Source organism: Aotus nancymaae, unplaced genomic scaffold (assembly GCF_030222135.1).
Source record: "Aotus nancymaae isolate 86718 unplaced genomic scaffold, 86718_ANA_hifiasm-v0.15.2.pri h1tg000008l, whole genome shotgun sequence".
In the NCBI taxonomy this organism is placed as follows: domain Eukaryota; kingdom Metazoa; phylum Chordata; class Mammalia; order Primates; family Aotidae; genus Aotus; species Aotus nancymaae.
Window position 1 is genome coordinate 58552969 of NW_026988419.1, and position 21809 is coordinate 58574777.

Sequence of the window (21809 nt, forward strand, 5' to 3'; positions counted from 1 at the left end):
CTTTGGTGTAGTACTGTGTGCTGTGTTTATTTTATGTATGCATTACAGCAATCAGCCAATCGTATTCTAATTTGTTTACTCAGCCATTTGGAATGGTTGCAGTGCATTGTTACGAAAGCTTGTGTTTCTCATGATTAAAGTAACTTTAGAAGCCAGTAGAAGACATCTTGTATAGATTTTCTGATTGTGTTAATAATAGAGATTTGCAGCAGTTTCTTTTAATTACACAGAAGCAGGGTCCTAATAACCTGAGATCTTAAGTCATCACTTGATTTTATAGTAATTTGTGCTTTAAAATAGATGTTTATTTATATTACACTCATACTCTGTTCTTTCTAGTTCCAGCCATAGCTTGTTTCCTATTAATGCTTTTCCTGTCTTAGTTGTGTTTTACTTAACTGCCTATAAAAATCATAAGAGTACTTTTTTCATTTGATGTACTGATTGAGCTTGAGTTGCTGTTATACAGCATTTGACAGGAACTATACTGTGGAAAATCAGATTGTGATTCTCAATTCTGTGTTGCTTTTGGTTTGAAGAGTTTTGGAAACATTTTAATTATTATTACCCTTCTCTAAAATTAAAAAAAAAAAAAAACTTTTCTCATTAAAACCTACCACTTGTGCAGGTCCTTAAGCTATACAGATTCTAAAATTGTTAGTATTGAAACATTACTATTGAAACATTAACTTCTAAGATATCTCTTTTTTGGCCTCCTATTATAGAGTTGAGTGTTAACTCTGCATGGATTTTTTTTGTTTTAATTGAACTGACTTCTCTAACTCATAGCTGTGAGTTCCAAATGGCAAGAAAATGCATCTTTTCTATATATGTATCATGGTAGGCTATAGCATGTTTATGACTCTGGTTTCTTTCTATTCAGGTGGTTTTATACCATTACTGTTAATGTTATTTTAACTTGGCATGTATTACATTGCCATATAGAGTAGAGTAGAAAGTTGCAAATTTTGATAGCTTACAGAGTTAAACAGTAAACATATCCAAAGTCCATTTAGAGTTTTGGGTGTTGTATTTTGCTATTTTTGTGATGTGTGGCTTTTTATTCTGTAATCTCTCTTCTAAATAAAACATTGAACATCCAGCAAACATAAAACCTGCCTCATTTGAAGAGAAATTTCAAAATTCCAATTAATAGTATTCTTTAGAGAGTTTTGTACTTTAATATTTGTCAATGTAGTGTCAGCTCTATTACCAAGGTAGCTTCTTGGTAAATCCGGTAGCTACTTAATGCTATTTGTACTGAATAAAGCAATGCTTAACATGATACTTCCCATTATTGATTATTACAATATTGATATATTTGGCGTTGTGGTAGCTGTTGCAGAATCAATAGTGTAATGCCATAAGATTGCTTGGAAAATTGTGATAAAGATACCCACAATGAATTCTTTACATTTTTTTTTTCTGATGATAAAAGTAGTAGATGTTTATTATTATCCAGGGTGATTGATTCCTTAGAGACTGACCACAAACCCACATTAGGGATAATTGAGTTTGAGTGCCCAAACTATATAATGTTACATATTTTAAGTAAGTTATTATTTGTCTTAATTTTAGTTAACTGCATTTTAAAATCGCTATTTGAGCTTTAAGAAAGGTGCTATTTAAGAAAGGATTTCTAATAAACAGTTAAATATTTTTTTTAGTCCATGCTAGGTAAGTATATGTTGTCCTATCCCAGAACTTTATCTACTAAGAATTATTCACAAGGATTTCCAAATCTTAGGGTTTCAAAAAGTAACCGTAGAGGAAAAAAATACAGCAATTTCTTTAGGCAGTATTCTGTTTGAGTTATCAAAAGAGCAACTCCATGCTCTACGTTATTTATAATCCTTATTTTAAAGTTTTAGTAGGTCTCAACAGAACAGATGTGAAGGGATTGAGAGGACAATAATCAACTAGATTTTATTTTTGGAATATAAAGAACATTCTAAAAATGATTAAACAGCATTAACTGTACCTCAAGATCTGTGCATGCATCTCAATAGCACATGGCTCAAATGGTTCTTTCCTTTTGTTACATTTAATAGTTGTGTCATCTTTAGTTTTCGCTTTGAACATTGTAAAGTCAACTATTACTTTCCCAAGTTGATTTTATAGTTGTCTGAATTTATGGTTCATGTCAAAGTATCTTTGAGTTAATGTCTTTTTAAAGATATTTAAACTGATTTATTTTTATTGCTTGGTTGGTGATAGCTGAGAAAATTTTTTGAATATGTAGAATTTTCATGGTTATTTTGTGTGAGTTATTTTTCTGGATAAGCCATCTGCCAAGAAATTGACACTAAGGTGAGATTAACGTTAATGAAGTGAGCAGTAGAGAAGCGACTGGATTGCTTTAAAACATTCTTTGATGAAATTACTCGATAGTTGGTGAGTTCATAGAGCAATATAGTTTTCTCATTACTTAATTGAAGCCCTCAGTAGTTGCAAAGAATTTATCTGATGAATCTGCCTTTGCACAAGTGTGATACGGATGCATGGAAGGCTTTGCTGAATGGCCTTTGATATTTGTGGCTAGTGGAAGGTATGGAGCTAAACAATTAAGATTTCTTCATTATGGATAGGCACACATTGGGTCTCCGGTATTTTGGGTAGTGGTATTGACAATTCTAATTTATTTTAAAGTTAGTATGTGTAGCAAGTTAGTATGTTTCTTAGTTGTTTATTGTACTTCATTCCAGTTGATAATATAGTTTTCATCACACTAAACTTTTTATACTAAATTTCTGTAGAAGCTTGTTGGGTTTACCTTCACCAGAAGGTATTTTAAATACCTACCATATAGCTGATTGTTATAAAGAAACAAAATTGAGTATTTTTCTGTTTCCTTTTGATTATGTCTACTATTATGTTATTTAGGATTTGTACATTTACAATTGAATAAACTATTATAGGTTGATGACCTGTTTATTGTGAAAAGATGTGTTTTTTTGTATACAAACTACTTGTTTAAAAATTAATAAGCCCCAGGAAGTACAGCATTGACTGGCACAACTGCCCATAGTGGGCTTCCCAGCTAACTGCCTTTAATGGATTCAGGCAAATGCAAAGTTTCTAGCCTGTTGTGTAACAAAGAAGTATATATTAAAGGAAAAGAAAAACGAATAAGAGTTCCTTCAGCAAGGTTGGAGTAGGGAGTGGTTGAGGTGTTTGATTTGTTTTTTGGTATGGAAGGGAGTGGTGGGGTGATTTGTGTTTGACTTTTTTTTCTTTAAGCAAATTCTATATGTTACCGAAAGCACATGCTGTATATTTTCTTGCCCTTTTGTGTGTATATAGTATTTTGAAAGATAAATGAATTGGGTATTTGTATGTGGGGATGTACAAAATTGTGGCTGCTCTCTTGGTGGAAGGAAAAAACATAAATGAAGTTAATGCACTTCTTTTCCTAGCCCAAAAGTCACTGTGATTATATTTTTTTAATGAAATTTAGAAATAAAAGCTGTTGTCTTCTCAATTGTAAAATTAGTTTCAAAATGCTGCTTCTCTTATCATTAGTCTAGTAATTGTTGAACTGTTTTCTGCAAACTGCATTTTACAAAATTTAAACTTGGAAACTGTATTAACTTTTATAGTTAAACATTGTATTAAATAAACTATACTAAATAAACAGTTTGGTTTTGAATTTTTTTAATTCTATTATCCAGCTTTTTAAAAATTAAAAGTTAACTAATGAAAATAAACCAGTTAAAACATAGTTTTACTCTCAGAGATATATAGTTACTTACATTATGAAAAAACTGAACGAAGAGTTTAACACCACTGAGCTTCTTTAAGAATTTAGCCAGCAGGGACAATTTCCATGTTTGAGAGTAAGTTCTAATGTAAATATTTAATCATACTTGAGATTGTAGTGTGTTTTTGCCCAGCCAACTTTTAAGATTAAACTCGGAATTTGTATTACTGCCTACTAGAGTACTACCATTTGCTTCGTAAGTCCTCTGCATTTTTTCCCAGCATTAGGACCACTGTAATAGATCCTTTGCCTATAAGTGGTAAAGTCATGTAAACATAAATGTTAATTGACTTCTACTTAAATTAGACATAGGGAAAATGCACTTAGTTAACTTGAAAATGAGTCATTGAAAATGTATGCCTAGTTATACTGATATTGACAGTGAAAAAAAGTATATGGCTATGTAAAAAACATTCTGAACATTTAGTAGTTCGTTAACAGGTGAATATTATTAAACTCTCAAAATCTAGAGTGTTCTTAAAAGCTTTATCCAAGAAAATGTATAAAATGTGAGTGTAACCAACTGCAAATTGTGTATTAAGATACTTTAGGCATGAATTTGCTTTTTCTATTTACCTTCTTGGTTTCCTTCTTAAATGTATTTCCTTACCTTATAACTTTTTCTTTTTAAATATTGATTAACAACTTACATTTCCCTGCCCCCATCAAAGACCTCTCAGTACTCAGAATGCCTTGTTCCAATTTATGTCTTTGCCACAGATTTTATCTATGAGTTTCTCTTATCAGATGAGTGCAGTTGCGTTTCCACTGCTGTGCCATTCCATTCTTTTTACTGAATTACTTTGCGATTATTTAAAAACATTTGTATAGCCTTACCTTTCTTTTTAATGTACTCTAGTGGAAAGCCCAGCCGAATTGAAAGTAAAATAAACTGTATATATCAGGCAGAAAAACTAATAATGTCTGATGTTTTATGTTAGCCTTCACTCAAGCTAAGTTGGTTGTATAACATTTATGTAATTAGCCATTTGGTAGAAACTTACTTCCTGTTTTATAATATGGGGAAAGATAGCTATCTGAATTACTAATTACCAATATATATATAATTTAAAGGAAACGACATACGGCAGAAGACTTTGTTGGTTCACTTTATCTTTGTGTCTCAATAATTTTAACACGGTGTTAACCCTGGGCAGAAGAAATATGTTAACAGATCTGTTTATTATAGTTAAAAAGGCCAGGAGCACGCCTATAATCCCAAAACTTTGGGAGGCTGAGGCAGGAGGATTGCATGAGTCCAAGAGCTTGAGGCTGCAGTGAGTTGTGATTCTGCACTACATTCAAGCCTGGGCCACAGAGTGAGACCCAGTCTCTCATAAAAAAATGTTCACATAGCTAAAGTATATCTAATAACTTAGCCATTTGAAATTTTAAAAAATATTTTTACAATTGCATTCTTAACCACAATGAGTTAACTAATGGCATGTGTGCAACTGTTGGTTACAGCACAACTTCTCAAACTTTGGAAACACATTGCATACACCATCCTCTCCTATGATACTCTGATTTTGTGTAGTATATGAATCTTATCCCATCAACTGCTGAAAATCCAACTTTACAAATAGGATGTCATCAAAAGGAATAGTGTATTTAATATGTTGAACTACCTCAAGCTAGTCTTGCCGACGTCAGATAGTTTTTCAGAAATTTAAACTGTCCCACCAACTGTGCCTTTGTGAGTTCACTGTGGTTCCTCAGTATGCCTTGGCACGTAATTTGAGAATCAGTAGATAGAGTGTTGTTTTCAGTACCACCTATTTTACTCCTTCAAAACAGTTTATTTTTTAAAACTTGAGGTCCATAAACCCTCCAAACAGTAACCTAGAATGATGGTTGCCTGCAGAATCTGCCATTTTTAAAAAACACAACCCAGAGATACTGAGCCACAATCTTGGGTATATGTTAGTCACTGCTGTGCAGTCTATGAGAGGGCATTGTAGAAGTCCTTAAAACTATATGCAGAATTTTAGAGTATATTTGTGTGTACCTTACTGCTGAAAAAGCCACTAAGTTTTATCAGATTCAAAGAGGATCATGACATAAGTAATTTTTGTTCTAAGACTTGGTCTCTTAGAGAATGATATACTGAACAATTTACACTTTTACCCAGCATTCCCATTTGTAGAAATCTATGTCAAAGGTTAACTGATAGAAAAAGAAAAAGGCAGAAAGCTGTTAATTACAGAATTTGTAATAGAAGACGAAACCACAAAAATATTGATATGCCACTGGTTGAATAAACGGTTACACCCTTGCAAGAGAATACTGTCAGTTGGAAAATGAATGAAGACACTTATATATGCTATGCTGTGTCTCTAGAATATATTAAGCAAAAAGAACAAAGGTTTTTTTGTGAAAGAGCAAAATACGTTTTTGAAGAAAAATAAGCTAAGAACAATGAAACGGCAACCTAAGGAAGGAAAAATATTTGCAAATCATTTATCTGATAAGGGGTAAATCTATATAATAACTACGGGGTAAATCTAGAATATATAATAACTACAATTCAACAAGACAACTGATGAAAAAATGGACAAAGGACTTGAACAGACATTTCTCTAAAGATAGACAAATGGCCAGCAAGCATATGAAAAAAATGTTCAATGTTACTAATTCTTAGGGAATGCAAATCAAAATCACAATGAGATGTCACCTCACAGCCACTCAGGATGTCTACTGTCAAAAAATACATGTTGGTGAGGATGTGCACCTTGTGCACTGTTGGAAATGTAAAATGGTTCAGCTGCTATGGACAAGATTATGAGTTTCTAAAATTTATATGATTCAGCAGTTCTACTTCTCAGTATATATCCAAAGGAATGGAAATGATCTTAGAGTTATTTATACATCCCTGTTTAAAGCAGCATTATTCACAATAGCCAAGAGGCAGAAGCAACCCTAGTGTCCATTCATGAAGGAATGATTAACAAAATGTGATAGACATACAATGGCGTATTCAGCTTTAAAAAGGAAGAAAACTGACATAAACTACAACATGGATGAACCTTGAAGACATTACACTAAGTGAAATAGTCACAAAAGGACATATACTATAGAGGTCAAAATTCATAGAAACAATACAGTGTTTCCCAGTAGTTGAGGGGAGGGAGAAATGGAAACCAGTTGTTTAATGTATACAGAGTTTCAATTGTGCAAGATGAAAAAATTCTGCAGATTGTCTAGCAATATGAATATACTTAACACTATTGAACTATACACTTAGAAGTGGTTAAAATGTTAAAGTATGTGTTCTGTGTTTTTTTTTTACCACAATAAGAAATGAAAAAACAGCAATGGGTGCAGTTCACAAAAACACACAAAATTCAGTGGTGCTAAGTACATTCACAATATTGTGTAGCTATGACCATTATCTAGTTCCAGAAGTTTTTGGTGCTCCACCTGGAAACCCCATAATCATTAAGCAGTTACTACCTATTTCCCTTCCCCACAGCCACTGGTAACTGCTAATCTGCTTTGTCTCTGTGGAAACAAGTTTTGTCTCAAGTTGGCACAACTACATAGAGAATTATTTTAAGTGACCTCAAAACATGATAATGTGTAACATGTCTAATGAGATATACTCTATTAAACCACAAAGAAGTCTTTGTAAAAAAATATATTTTTTATTGCATTTTACGTTTTGGGGTAGATGTGAAGAACATGCAACATTGTTGCATAGGTACATACATGGCAATGTGGTTTGCTGCCTTCCTCCCTATCACGTATGTCTGGCATTTCTCCCCATGTTATCCCTCCCCACCCCCGGCTGTCCCTCCCCTATTCCCCCCCAACAGACCCCAGTGTGTGATGCTCCCCTCCCTGTGTCCATGTGTTCTCATTGTTCAACACCCACCTATGAGTGAGAACATGCAGTGTTTGATTTTCTGTTCTTGTGTCAGTTTGCTGAGAATGATGGTTTCCAGGTTCATGTCCCTACAAAGGACACAAACTCATCGTTTTTGATGGCTGCATAGGATTCCGTGGTGTGTATGTCCCACATTTTCGCTGTCCAGTCTGTCATCCGTGGGCATTTGGGTTGGTTCCAAGTTTGCTATTGTAAACAGTGCTGCAATGAACATACGTCTGCATGTGTCCTTATAATAGAAGGATTTATAATCCTTTGGATATTTACCCAGTAATGGGATTGCTGGGTCAAATGGAATTTCTATTTCTAGGTCCTTTAGGAATCGCCACACTGTCTTCCACAATGGTTGAACTAATTTACACTGCCACCAACAGTGTAAAAGTGTTCCTATTTCTCTCCATCCTCTCCAGCATCTGTTGTCTCCAGATTTTTTAATGATCGCCATTCTAACTGGCATGAGATGGTATCTCAATGTAGTTTTGATTTGCATTTCTCTAATGACCAGTGATGATGAGCATTTTTTCATGTTTGTTGGTTTCATATATGTCTTCTTTTGTAAAGTATCTGTTCATATCTTTTGCCCACTTTTGAATGGGCTTGTTTTTTTCTTGTGAATCTGTTTTAGTTCTTTGTAGATTCTGGGTATTAGCCCTTTGTCGGATGGGTAGATTGCAAAAAAATTTTTCCCATTCTATTGGTTGCCAATTCACTCTAATGATTGTTTCTTTTGCTGTGCAGAAGCTCTGGATTTGATTAGATCCCGTTTGTCTATTTTGGCTTTTGTTGCCAATGCTTTTGGTGTTTTAGTCATGAAGTCTTTGCCTATGCCTGTGTCTTGAATGGTTTTGCCTAGGTTTTCTTCTAGGGTTTGTATGGTGTTAGGTCTTATGTTTAAGTCTTTAATCCATCTTGAGTTAATTTTAGTGTAAAGTGTCAGGAAGGGGTCCAGTTTCTGCTTTCTGCACATGGCTAGCCAGTTCTCCCAACACCATTTATTAAACAGGGAATCCTTTCCCCATTGCTTGTTTTTGTCAGGTTTTTCAAAGATCAGATGGTTGTAGATGTGTGGTTTTGCCTCTGAGGTCTCTGTTCCATTGGTCTATATCTCTGTTTTGGTACCAGTACGATGCTGTTTTGATTACTGTAGGCTTGTAGTATAGTTTGAAGTCAGGTAGTGTGATACCTCCAGCTCTGTTCTTTTTGCTTAGAATTGACTTGGCTACGCGGGCTCTGTTTTGGTTCCATATAAAGTTTCAGGTGTTTTTTTTTAAAGTTCTGTGAAGAGGGACACAGGTAGCTTGATGAGGATAGCATTGAATCTATAAATTACTTTGGGCAGTATGGCCATTTTCATGATATTGATTCTTCCTAACCATGAGCATGGAATGCTTCTCCATTTGTTTGTGTCCTCTCTTATTTCATTGAGCAATGGTTTGTAGTTCTCCTTGAAGAAGTCCTTTACATTCTTTGTTAGTTGTATTCTTAGGTATTTCATTCTCTTTGTAGCAATTGTGAATGGCAGTTCATTCTTGATTTGCCTCTCTTTAAGTCTGTTATTGGTGTATAGGAATGCTTGTGATTTTTGCATATTGATTTGGTATCCTGAGACTTTGCTGAAGTTGCTTATCAGTTTCAGGAGATTTGGGGCTGAGACAGTGGGATCTTCTAAATATACAATCATGTTGTCTGCAAATAGAGACAATTTGACTTCCTCCTTTCCTATTTGAATACCCTTTATTTCTTTTTCTTGCCTGATTGCTCTGGCTAGAGCTTCCAATACTATATTGAATAAGAGTGGTTAGAAAGGGCATCCTTGTCTAGTGCCAGATTTCAAAGGGAATACTTCCAGTTTTTGCCCATTCAGTATGATATTGGCTGTGGGTTTGTTGTAAATAGCTTTTATTATTTTGAGATACGTTCCATCGATACCTAGTTTATTGAGAGTTTTTAGCATAAAGGGCTGTTGAATTTTGTCAAAGGCCTTCTCTGCATCTATTGAGATAATCATGTGGTTTTTGTCTTTGGTTCTGTTTATGTGATGAATTATGTTTATAGACTTGAGTATGTTGAACCAGCCTTGCATCCCCGGGATGAAGCCTACTTGATTGTGATGGATAAGCTTTTTGATGTGCTGTTGCAATGGGTTTGCCAGTATTTTCTTGAAGATTTTTACATCTATGTTCATTATGGATATTGGCCTGAAGCTCTCTTTTCTTGTTGAGTCTCTGCCAGGTTTTGGTATCAGGATGATGTTGGTCTCAGAAAATGATTTGGGAAGGATTCCTTCTTTTCGTATTGTTTGGAATAGTTTCAGAAGGAGTGGTACCAGCTCCTCTTTGTATGTCTGGTGGAATTCACCCGTGAACCCATCTGTACCTGGGCTTTTTTTGGTTGGTAGGCTGTTAATTGATGCCTCAACTTCAGCCCTTGTTATTGGTCTATTCAGGGTTTCCACTTCTTCCTGGTTTAGGCTTGGTAGGGTGCAAGTTTCCAGGAATTTCTCCATTTCTTCCAGGTTTACTGGTTTATGTGCATAGAGTTGTTTGTAGTAATCTCTGATGGTGGTTTGTATTTCTGTGGAATCTGTGGTGATATTCCCTTTATCATTTTTTATTGCATGTATTTGATTCTTCTCTCTTTTCCTTTTTATTAATCTGGCTAGTGGTCTGTCTATTTTATTGGTCTTTTCGAAAAACCAGCTCCTGGATTTATTGATTTTTTGAAGATTTTTTTTTTTTTTATCTCTGTCTCCTTCAGTTCTGCTCTGATCTTGGTTATTTCCTGTCTTCTGCTAGGTTTTGAGTTTTTTGATCTTCCTCCTCTATCTCCTTCAATTTTGACGATAGGGTGTCAATTTTAGATCTTTCCTTGCTTCTCATGTGGGCATTTATTGTTATATATTTTCCTGTAGACGCTGCTTTAAATGTGTCCCAGAGATTCTGGTATGTTGTGTCTTCATTCTCATTGGTTTCGAAGAACATCTTTATTTCTGCCTTCATTTCATTGTTTATCCAGTCAGAATTCAAGAACCAGTTGTTCAGTTTCCATGAAGCTGTGCGGTTCTGGGTTACTTTCTGAATTCTGAGTTCTAACTTGATTGCACTGTGGCCTGAGAGACTGTTTGTTATGATTTCCATTCTTTTGCATTTGCTGAGGAGTGATTTACTTCCAATTATGTGGTGCTGAGAAGAATGTATATTCTGTGGATTTACGGTGGAGAAATCTTTAAATGTCTATTAGGTTTGCTTGTTCCAGGTCTGAGTTCAAGTCCTGGATATCCTTGTTAATTTTGTCTCATTGAGCTGTCTAATATTGACAGTGGAGTGTTAAAATCTTACACTATTATTGTGTGGCAGTCTAAGTCTCTTTGTAAGTCATTAAAAACTTGCTTTATGTATCTGGGTGCTCCTGTATTGGATGCATGTATATTTAGGATCATTAGCTCTTCTTGTTGCATTGATCCTTTTACCATTATGTAATGTCCTTCTTTGTGTCTTTTGATCTTTGTTGGTTTAATGTCTGTTTTATCAGAGACTAGGATTGCAAATCCTGCTTTTGCTCTCCATTTGCTTGGTAAATCTTCCTCCATCCCTTTATTTTGAGCCTATGTGTATCCTTGCATGTGAGATGGGTTTCCTGGATACAGCACACCGATGGGTTTTGGCTTTTTGTCCAATTTTCCAGTCTTTTGATTGGGGCATTTAGACTATTTACACTTAGGGTTAATAATGTTATGTGTGAATTTGATCCTGCCATTTTCATGCTAGCTGGCTGTTTTGCCTGTTAGTTGATGCAGTTTCTTCGTTGTATTGAATCTCTTTACCATTTGGTACATTTTTGGAGTGGCTGGTACTGGTTGTTCCTTTCTGTGTTTAGTGCTTCTTTCAAGAGCTCTTGTAAAGGAGGCCTGGTGGTGATGAAATCTCTTAGTAATTGCTTGTTCGTAAAGGATTTTATTTGTCCTTCACTTATGAAACGTAGTTTGGCTGGATAGGAAATCCTAGGTTGAAAATTATTTTCTTTAAGGATGTTGAATATTGGCCCCCACTCTCTTCTGGCTTGTAGGGTTTCTGCTGAGAGATCTGCTGAGTGTGATGGGCTTCCCTTTGTGGGTGACCCAACCTTTCTCTCTGGCTGCCCTTAGCATTTTCTCCTTCATTTCAACCCTGGTGAATCTGACGATTATGTGCCTTGGGGTTGCTCTTCTTGAGGAATATTTTTGTGGTGTTCTCTGTATTTCCTGGACTTGAATATTGGCCTGCCTTGCTAGATTTGGGAAGTTCTCCTGGATAATATCCTGAAGAGTGTTTTCAGCTTGGATTCATTCTCTCTGTCACATTCAGGAACACCTATCAAATGTAGATTAGGTCTTTTTACATAATCCCATATTTCTTGAAGGCTTTGTTCATTTCTTTTTACTCTTTTTTCTCTAATCTTGCCTTCTTGTTTTATTTCATTAAGTTGATCTTCAACCTCTGATATCCTTTCTTCCTTTCTCTGATAGCCTGGTCAATTCGGCTATTGAAACTTGTATATGCTTCATGAATCTCGTGTTGTTTTTCAGCTCCATCAATTCATTTATGTTCCTCTCTAAGCTGTTTCTTCTCGTTAGCATTTTGTCAAACCTTTTTTTAAAGGTTCTTAGTTTCTTTGCGTTGGGTTAGAACATAGTCTTTTAGCTCAGAGACGTTTGTTATTACCCACCTTCTCAGGCCTGTTTCTGTCAATTCATCACACTCATTCTCCATCCAGCCTTGTTCCCTTGCTGGTGAGGAGTTTTGATCCCTTGGAGGAGGAGAGGCATTCTGGTTTTGGGTGTTTTCATCCTTTTTCCACTGGTTTCTTCCCATCTTTGTGGATTTATATACCTGTGGTCTTTGTAGTTTGTGACTTTCAGATGGGGTCTCTGAGTGGACGTACTGTTTTTTGATGATGAAGTTCTTTCTGTTTCTTAGTTTTCCTTCTAACAGTCAGGCCCCTCTGCTGTAGGACTTCTGGAGGTCCACTCCAGACCCTGCTTGCCTCAGGCTCACCTGTAGTGGCTGCAGAACAGTAAGGGTTGCTGCCAGTTTCTTTTTCTGCTGTCTTTGTCCCAGAAGGATACCTGCCAGATGTCAGTCTGAGCTCTCCTCTATGAGGTGACTCTTTGGATATACAGGGGTCAGGGAGCTGCTTGAGGAGACAGTTTGTCCTTAACAGGAGCTCAAGTGCTGAGCTGTGAGCTCCATTGTTCCATTCAGAGCTGCTGGGCAGGTATGTTTAAGTCTGCTGCAGCAGACCTCATGACCACCTTTTTTTTCCTAGGTGCTCTGTCCCAGCAAGGTAGGGCTTCATAAGTTTCTGTAGTGCTGCTGCCTTTTTTTCAGGGATGCCCTGCCCAGCGAGGAGGCAGCCTAGTCACAGTCTACCAACAGAGGCATTTCTGAGCTGCTGTGGGCTCTGCCCAGCTTCTGGGTGAACTTCCCTGCAGTCCTGTTTATAAGGGTATATTTAGAACTGCCTCTGCAACGGCAGTCTGCCTCTGTAATGGCGGACTCTCTCTGTAATGGCAGACTGCCTTGGCAATGGCGGACTGCCTTGGCAATGGCGGGCTGCCTTGGTAATGGCAGACTGCCTTAGCAATTGTAGACTGCCTCAGCAATGGCAGACTGCCTTGGTAGTGGTGGACTGCCTCAGTAATGGTGGACGCCCCTCCCCCACAGAGCTGGACCATCCCAGGTTCAGCTGTGCTTGCTGTGAACCTCAATCCAGAGCATTTCAGATTGGTGGTCTTTGTGGTGGTGGGACAGGCCATGCCTGATCACCTGGCTCCTTGCTTCAGACCCCTTTTTTTTCAGTTGAACAGGTGACTCTGTCTCCCAGGCATTCCAGTCACCAGTTTAAATGGCACCCAGATTTATCTGAGTTCTTGTGCAGAGACCTGCTGCGCTGGCTGAAACAGCCGCACTCGGGGATTGTGGCACTTTTTCACCTGGGAATCTCCTGGCCTGGTTCCCTGTTTCAGTCCCCTTTTTTTCAGTTGAATGAGCGACTCTGTCTCCCGGGCATTCCAGTCGCCTGTTGAAAAGGTGCCCGGATTTGTGTGAGATTTTGTGTAGAGGCCCGCTGCGCTGGCTGAAACAGCTGTGCTGCAGACTCGTGGCACTTTTTCACTCAGGAATCCCCTGGCCTGGCTCCCTATTTCAGTCCCCTTTTTATCAGTTGAATGGGTGGCTCTGTCTCCCACATGCTCCAGTTGCCAGCTGAAATGGCGCCTGACCCGTCTGAGTTTTTTGTGTGGAGACCTGCTGCGCTGGCGGAAACAGCCATGCTGGAGACCCGTGGCACTCCTCCACCCGGGAATCTCCTGGTCTGTGGGCAATAAAAATCTGTCTGGAAATGCGGCATCCACTTACCCTCCGCACTCTTGCTGGGAACTGCAATCCAGAGCTGCTCCTACTCAGCCATCTTGGATTCCCTCCCCCCACAAAGAAGTCTTAAACTTCATTCAGTAATCACATTAGTGTAATAATGCTGGTATGTAATTATTTGATACTACTGAAAGACAAAACAAATAAGCATACGAATTTCTCCTGAGGAGAAAAGAAATATATCAAGAATACTATTCAGCGATTAACAGAATTGAGGCACTTAAATATGGCACAACATGGATCAACCTTGAAAATATGCTAAGTGAAATAAGCCAGACACAAAAGGCCACAGTATGATTGTTTATTCAAAATACCCAATATAGGCAAAGCAGATTGACAGTTACCAGGGGCTTTGGGGAAGGCGAATGGGGGAGTGACTGCTTGAGTACAGGGTTTCCAGTCAGAGCACTGAAAAATTCTCTATCTACACCATACTCATGGCTACACAATATTGTGAACGTATTTAATACCACTGAATGTACATTTAAGAAGTAAATTTTACCTGTGTATTTTATCTCAGTTTAAAAAAGGAATCTCAAAATTGGGGTTTTATATATACACAAAAGAAATACTGTGAAGAGTCAATTAAATCAGACATAATTGTACTTAGATGGAGAACAGTTTATTAACAGAAATTGTAAGTATATAATCCTTTACATTTGTAGGTCTTATATGCTACAACTTAAGTCTTCTCAATGTTAAAAATAATTTTTTTCTACCATGTAAAACCTAGCCTTCTCTTTGACTTTTGAAAATTATATTTTGGTCCCTGAGGGTTATAAAAAGGGAGCTGGACTCCAGTAATATCATTTGCCTGATAGCTGGGTCTTAATCCACCTCTGTCCACAAACACTGGTCCACGGCCACCTCCAGGTCCTTCCTGTACAGCTTTTACAAGAGGGTAAATGTATTTATTTGTTGTTTCCGATTCAAGTTCAATTACCTCTCTGGCATAGTCCTGAAATTCTTTCTCCTTTACAGCCACAAGAGCTTCAGTAAGTCTGTAATAATCTAATTCTGCTTGTTTTGCTTGCTTTGCAATAAACTTATTTTTGGCCTATTTGGGAAAGAAAGGAAATTTAATATTGGTTAAGAACATGAACTTTTTAAATATAGGTAGCATTAGAAAATGTAGGTATAATTTTCTAAAATCATTGATGTTTTACAAGTTCTGATTTGACAACTATATACTATCATTTCAGAAACTCCTATGCTTCTTAGAATAGCATCATGCTCAAAGTAGTGGCTGAATGAAATCTTTATTTATAGCCTTATGTGATACATTTTCAAAGAAACAACATAGTGAAATAGCAGAAAGTATGAAATTTAGATAAAAGTCAGGTAACTGAGGTTAGAATCCTATTTCAACCACTTTGAAGATGTGAACTCTGGCAATTTAGAATGCTTACCCACCATTGTCTCTACCCATGCACTATTCTGGAGGAATTCACTCAACTCTACAGTGCTGGGTCAGCCCAATATACCATGTCCCCAGCCACATAAGATTAAATCAGGAGTGAATTCTGGACTAAATTAAACTATTTATATTATCATCTATTTCCCAAAAATTTGAAATTGGAACAATGAGTGACATTTGTCAGTGTAGGTTGAGAAGGCACTGAGTGAAGTAAGTAGGCAATTTGCCAAAAGCCAATTTACCATTTTATAAAAATTTTGTCTTTTAATTGCTTATATTAATTTACATAGGATGAGATTATATATATGGCTTTTCTGTGATGCTCTGGTTGGCAACTTTTCATTTTGTATTCTCTGTGGCATTTTAAGAAATGCTGAGTTTGTTTTCTAAAATAACAGTTACTGGTCAGGCGTGGTGGCTCATGCCTGTAATCCTAGCATGTTGGAATGCCGAGGCGAGTGGATCACGAGGTCAGGAGATCAAGACCAGCCAGGCCAAGATAGTGAAACCCTGTCTCTACTAAAAATATAAAAATTAGCTGGGTGTGGTGGCACACACCTGTAATCCCAGCTACTGGGAAGGCTGAGGCAGTGAATTGCTTGAACCTCGGAGGCAGAGGTTGCAGTGAACTGAGATCACACCACTGCACTCCAGCCTGGGCAACAGAGAAAGACTCTGTCTCAAAAATAAATAATAAAATAACAGTTACTTTGTTTCTACTTAGGATTATATTTAATTTTCATAAAAATAGTTCTCACAATCCAAAATGTTGGCATAAAACAGTAGCTCAAACCTGATACCTACCATAAATTTAAATTTTTGATGGAATAGAACAACCATACTAATGTGAAATACCAAAATTTTCATTATTGAGTGCTGCAATTCAAAATCAAGTTTACATACTGTTTGTGAAATTGGGGATAAAATACCAAAGTTTTAAAAAGTAGAAAATGTCAATAAGACTGGAGAAAAAGTAAAAAAAAAAAAAAGACTAAAATCTATCTCTCATCAAAGGTAAAATGCTAACGTGGGAACTTAATAAGCAGCAATTCAGATATGTTAGTTTAGTAAACGTTTGTAGAAAAATATTGAGGGAACAGCAAGAACCATTTGAAGCACAGAAAGGGAGTGACAATGGAAGGAAAGAATTACTATGACGAACATATGATTGGTACCTCACATTTGATGTGCATTAAGCATAAATACAAATTTATAAAGAAAAATCTCCAAAAAATTAAGTTTAAAATCCTAAAAATGCTAACAGATAAAGTAACAAGTACATTTGGAAGATAATAGCCAATTAACTATCCTGAAAACTGGAAAATAAGGCAGAAAAAATCAAGTATTTATTCTGATTTTTCTTTAAAAATTATATTTAAGAAGAACCAAGTATTTGATCATGAAAACTTCTTGAAGACTTCAACAAGTAAATCAGAAGGATTCCAAATACTGATCTTATTTGATCCTGATTAAAACAGCAAACTATATTTTGGCACCCAGCCAGAAATTAAACTTTTATACATCAAAGATATCAACAGAGTAAAAAGGTAACTCATGGGATGGAGAAGACATTTGCAAATCATATATCTGATGATATACAGAATATTTTAAAAACTTCTAAAACCCAATAACAAAAAAATCCAATTCAAAAATGGAGGCCGGGCACATTGGCTCATGCTTGTAACCCTAGCACTTTGGGAGGCCAAGGCAGATCATTTGAGGTCAGGAGTTCAAGACTAGCCTGGCCAACATGGTGAAACCCCATCTCTACTAAATATACAAAAATTAGCCTGGTGTAGTGGTGGGCACCTATAATCCCAGGTACTTGGGAGGCTGAGGCAAAAGAATTGCTTGAACCCTAGAGGTGGAGGTTGCAATGAGCCAAGATTACACCACTGCACTCCAGCCTAGGTGACAGCAAAACTCCGTCCCAAAAAAAGAAAAAAACAAAAATAGGCAAGGATTGGAATATGCATTCTCCAAAGAAGATATACAAAATTGCATTAAAGGATACTCCACATCACTAATCATTAGGCTACAAGGAGATACTACTTCAAAGCAATTGCAATGGCTATTAAATAAAAAGAAGAAAAACAAGTGTTGTTTGGCAAAATCCTTGTGCATTGCTGGTGGGAATGTAAAATAGTGCGGATACTGTAGAAAACATTATGACATCTCAAAATATTAAACATAGAATTAACATTATTCAGAATTTCCACTCTTTTTTTTTCTTTTGCTATATAACCAAAAGAATTCAAAGTGGATACTTGAACAAATATTTATATAACAGTGTTCACAAAAACATTATTTGCAATAGCCAAAGATGGAAACAACCCAAATACCCATTGATGAATGTATGGGATAAACAAAATGTGGTATATATACACACAATGGAATATTACTCAGCTTTAAAAAGGAATGAAAGTGATTTATAGATATATTACAACATGGAAGAATGCTGAAGACATGTTAAGTGAAATAAGCCACACAGAAAAGGACAAATATTGTCTGATTCCATTTATATGAGGTATCTAGAATAATCAAACTCACTGAGACAGAAAGTAGAACAGAAGTTACCCAGACTGGAGGAAAGAGGGGATGGGAAGTTACAGTTTAACATGTACAGAGTTTTGGTACAGGGTGATGAAAAATCCTGAAGATGTATAGTAGTGATGATCAGTGTGAATGTACTTAATGCCTCTGAACTATACACTTAACTGTGCTTGAAATGGCATTTTGTATGTTACGTATATTTTACCACAATAAAAATCAATTTTAAAAACCTCAGCACTAAGAAAACAACCCAATTAAAAATTGGCAACACTTTTAAATAGACACTTCACAAAAGAAGGTATACAAATGGCTAGCAAGGATGTGAAAAGATATCCATTATCTTTGGTCATTAGAGAAATGTAAAATAAAGTCATGAGCTATCACTATACCAGAAGAGTTAAGGTATGACGATATCAAGTGTTGGTGAGTATGTGTAGTAAGCTGTGCTTGCATACATTGCTGGCAGGAATGGAAAATGGCACAGCCATTTTGAAAGCAAGTTTTAGTTACAAATGATTGGATGCCAGATCCTCTACACATCTCTTAAAATCTGTTATCTCCATTCACTTCAAATCTGAAACCTATGAGATCCCAATCATAGTATCTGAGATGTGGGAAAAAAGTAAAAGAAGACGAGCATTATGGCCTGCTACATTCATTTGTATTTTCTTTAATATTTACTAGAGCATAATAGACGCTAAAGAAGGATAAACATTCATTTAAAAGATAGAACTCGCCTGCAAACTTCACTGAAGATAAAAACAGAAACTAACCTCACATTTTAAATATATTTTATTGTATCATAACCATAATGACCATTTTTTCTTACCTGACAAACTGCTTGGGATGTAGAAAACTACCATGAATTCTGTATTATATACTTATTGTTAAAGTAAGTATAAACATTCGGGAATAATTACCATTTGCTGAATATGGGCATCTTGAACTTCTTGGTGTTTTTTATCAGCTTTGCATTTTTTCTCCTTTTCATATTCCCAGAAAATCTGATCTGCTTTCATGACAGCCAGCAATTGTTCTTTAGCCTCTATTTTTCTTTGTCTTTCTTCTTCCTCTTTATTTTTCATCTAGATGTTTACAGGCAAAGGAAACAAATTAAAACCAGTTTTAGCAACCAGTCCTGTCTAAAAAGGCACAGAGTTAGAGAGCTGCAAGAAGAGGAGAGTCAGCCAGGAGCAAAGCAGAAGGAGAAAACTGCATGCCTCTGGGGTAGTTCCCATGAGGACAGTTTACTTTGGTTTTATTCTATTTCCTGAATATCAGAAAACACCCAAGTGATAAAGGACAATCTATATTGGCTTGAAAAAGAAAACACAGGAAAAGAAAAGAAGATCTTCTCAAGGAAGGGAAATATATGTAAGTAAAAAATTAATTGTTCTAATGTGTATAAACTACCTAAATTAAATATTATGATAATCAGTCATGTAGGATATAAGTTTTGAAAGATTAAGAAACAGAAATGTAATAGGATAATTTTTACGTGGTTTGTCTTTAAAACATACAAATGAAAAGTATACCAAATAAATAACCTTTCCATTTCAGATGGTTCTGAAACAGAAAAGATTATTATTTTGCATCTATAAATATCTTACTGGTAACCGATTGTCATCTTTGTTAGGAAGTAAGCATTGTCCAATTTCAAAAATATAGGAAGATAATTCATACATTGTTTTTAACATCTTGGCTAGTTTTTGGTTAGAGAGGCACATGGGATGGAAACCACAGTAGAAAGATCCCAACTTTGTCTTTCTGTTTTTATTTTCATAATTGAATTGTTTACCACAATGGCTCTATATTCTGCAATTGCTTTTAATTCTGCTTTGCTTTTTTCATCTTTTTCTCTTTCTCTTTTTTCCCATTCAGCATCAGCTTCTGCAAGATCTCTAGCAATAATCGTATCTTCATTGTCAAGTTTCTCTTTCGTTAGTTCACTCAAGAAGTTATGTATTCTTTCTCTTTGTTCCTCCATAAGCCTATAACAAAATAACCATATTTGTCAAATCTTCATGAACAGATGTCCAGTGGAGCCAACATAATTTAATTAGGGAGTCTGAGATACTTTGCAGTCTCTTACAAAACTAACAGGAGCCCCACTGCTCCTTACATACATTGATTATTTTAACTGAAAATTATGTTTTAACGTAGAGTAACATGTATTCTAAAAATCTAAAGAGAGTAATATGTATAATATATAAAAACATATTAATACATATAATATGTCTCTGTGTGTGTGTATGTCTATGTAAGAAATAAGATCTTAAAATTATCTACATTGAAAAACATTTTAGGCCAGGTATGGTAGCTCATGCCTCTAATTCCAACACTCTGGGAGGCTGAGGTGGGAGGATCACTTGAGCTCAGGAGTTAGAGACCAGCTTGGGTAAGATGGCAACACCTCATCTCTACAAAAAATTATTTTAAAAAATTAACCAAGTGTGGTGGTGCACACCTGTAGTCCCTAGCTGGGAACTCCCACTTGCATCGGGAGGCTAAGGCCAGAGGATTGGTTGAGCCCAGGGGTTCAAGGTGGCAGTGAGCTGTGTACCACTGTACTCCAGCCTGAGTGACAGAGTGAGACCCCATTAAAGAAAAAATTAAAGGAAAAAAAATGTTTTTGAGATGGAGTCTCACTGTCACCCAGCCTGGAGTGCAGTGGCAAGATCTTGGGTCACTGCAACCTCCGCCTCCCAGGTTCAAGCAATTCTCCTGCCTCAGCCTCCTGAGTAGCTGGGATTGCAGGCACCCATCACCAGGCCCAGCTAATTTTTGTATTTTTAGTAGAGAGGGGGTTTCACCATGTGCCCAGGCTTGTGTCGAACTCTTGACCTCAAGTGATCCACCTGTCTCGGCTCCCAAAGTGCTGGGATTACAGGCATGAGCCACTGCACCTGGCTACAGAAAATATTTCAGTACTTTATCAGACTACCCTGCTTACTCTATCACTGGAGGCTGGGGCTATAAAAGGCTTTTATTTAAATAAAATCTAGAAAATAACCTAATAAAAGTTATCAAAATCCTAAATATCCATCCCCTCAATACCTGTCTGGAATTTATTCATAGCACTTCTTTGACTTGATCTGTTTAAATTTCTCTCTCCCTTTACACTATAAGGTTCTTTTTTTTTTTTTTTTAAAGAGACAGGATCTTGCTATGCTGGCCAGACTGGTCTCAAACTCCTGGCCTCAAGTAATCCTCCTGCTTTAGTCTCTCAAATTCACCATGAGGTTCCTCAGGTCAGAAACTGAATGGGTGCTCTTTCTAGTTAAGAGCCAAGCATGTGCCTGGTATATCATAAGAATAAATACATTTTGGTGCTCGCTTTGGCAGCACATATACTAAAATTGGAACGATACAGAGAAGATTAGCATGGCCCCTGTGCAAGGATGACAGGCAAATTCGTGAAGTGTTCCATATTTTTAAATAAAAATAAATAAATACATTTTGTTAAATGGCATTTTTATTTATGCAATTGTCTAAAAAATTTTGTTGTGACAAATTCACTTATTGAGTGAATTTGCAAAGCAGCATGTGAGAAAGAATGAGAAAGGATACAGTGCATACTCCAAGAAAATGACAACTTAAAGTGGAGAAAAGACATTTATGCAAATGTATTTATAGTTATACAAGGCGAAGGGTAGTAAATCCATGAGAAAGGTAGAAAATTATATGGACAAAGGAGAAAAAAAGAAAGCCTTCAGAGAAAAGGTGACATTTCAGGTAGAATTGAAAAAAACAATATTTTAAACAGTTGTATTGATTGCTTAC

The 21809-nt window shown here is 36.3% G+C and overlaps 1 protein-coding gene and 1 non-coding gene across 6 annotated transcripts in view; one reads left to right on the plus strand and one right to left on the minus strand.

The window, feature by feature from the left end:
• Nucleotides 1-14343: 14343 nt before the first annotated feature.
• The window catches only part of CFAP210 (cilia and flagella associated protein 210), a 45234-nt gene continuing 37768 nt past the window's right edge, over nucleotides 14344-21809 (minus strand). For 4 of the 5 annotated variants that reach the window (XM_012468561.3, XM_012468560.3, XM_012468559.3 and 1 more), the window contains 3 exons: nucleotides 19825-20017; nucleotides 18947-19111; nucleotides 14344-15113 (listed from right to left, as the gene is read on the minus strand). In XM_012468561.3, coding sequence (XP_012323984.2) covers nucleotides 14772-15113; nucleotides 18947-19111; nucleotides 19825-20017 — 700 coding nt within the window. In that variant the 3' untranslated portion in view covers nucleotides 14344-14771. The remainder of the gene's footprint in view (nucleotides 15114-18946; nucleotides 19112-19824; nucleotides 20018-21809) is intronic. The other variant, XM_064373355.1, reaches the window with a different exon arrangement.
• Nucleotides 21356-21462, plus strand: LOC135273799 (U6 spliceosomal RNA). Its single transcript, XR_010341600.1, has one exon. It is a non-coding gene; the product is annotated as a U6 spliceosomal RNA (small nuclear RNA).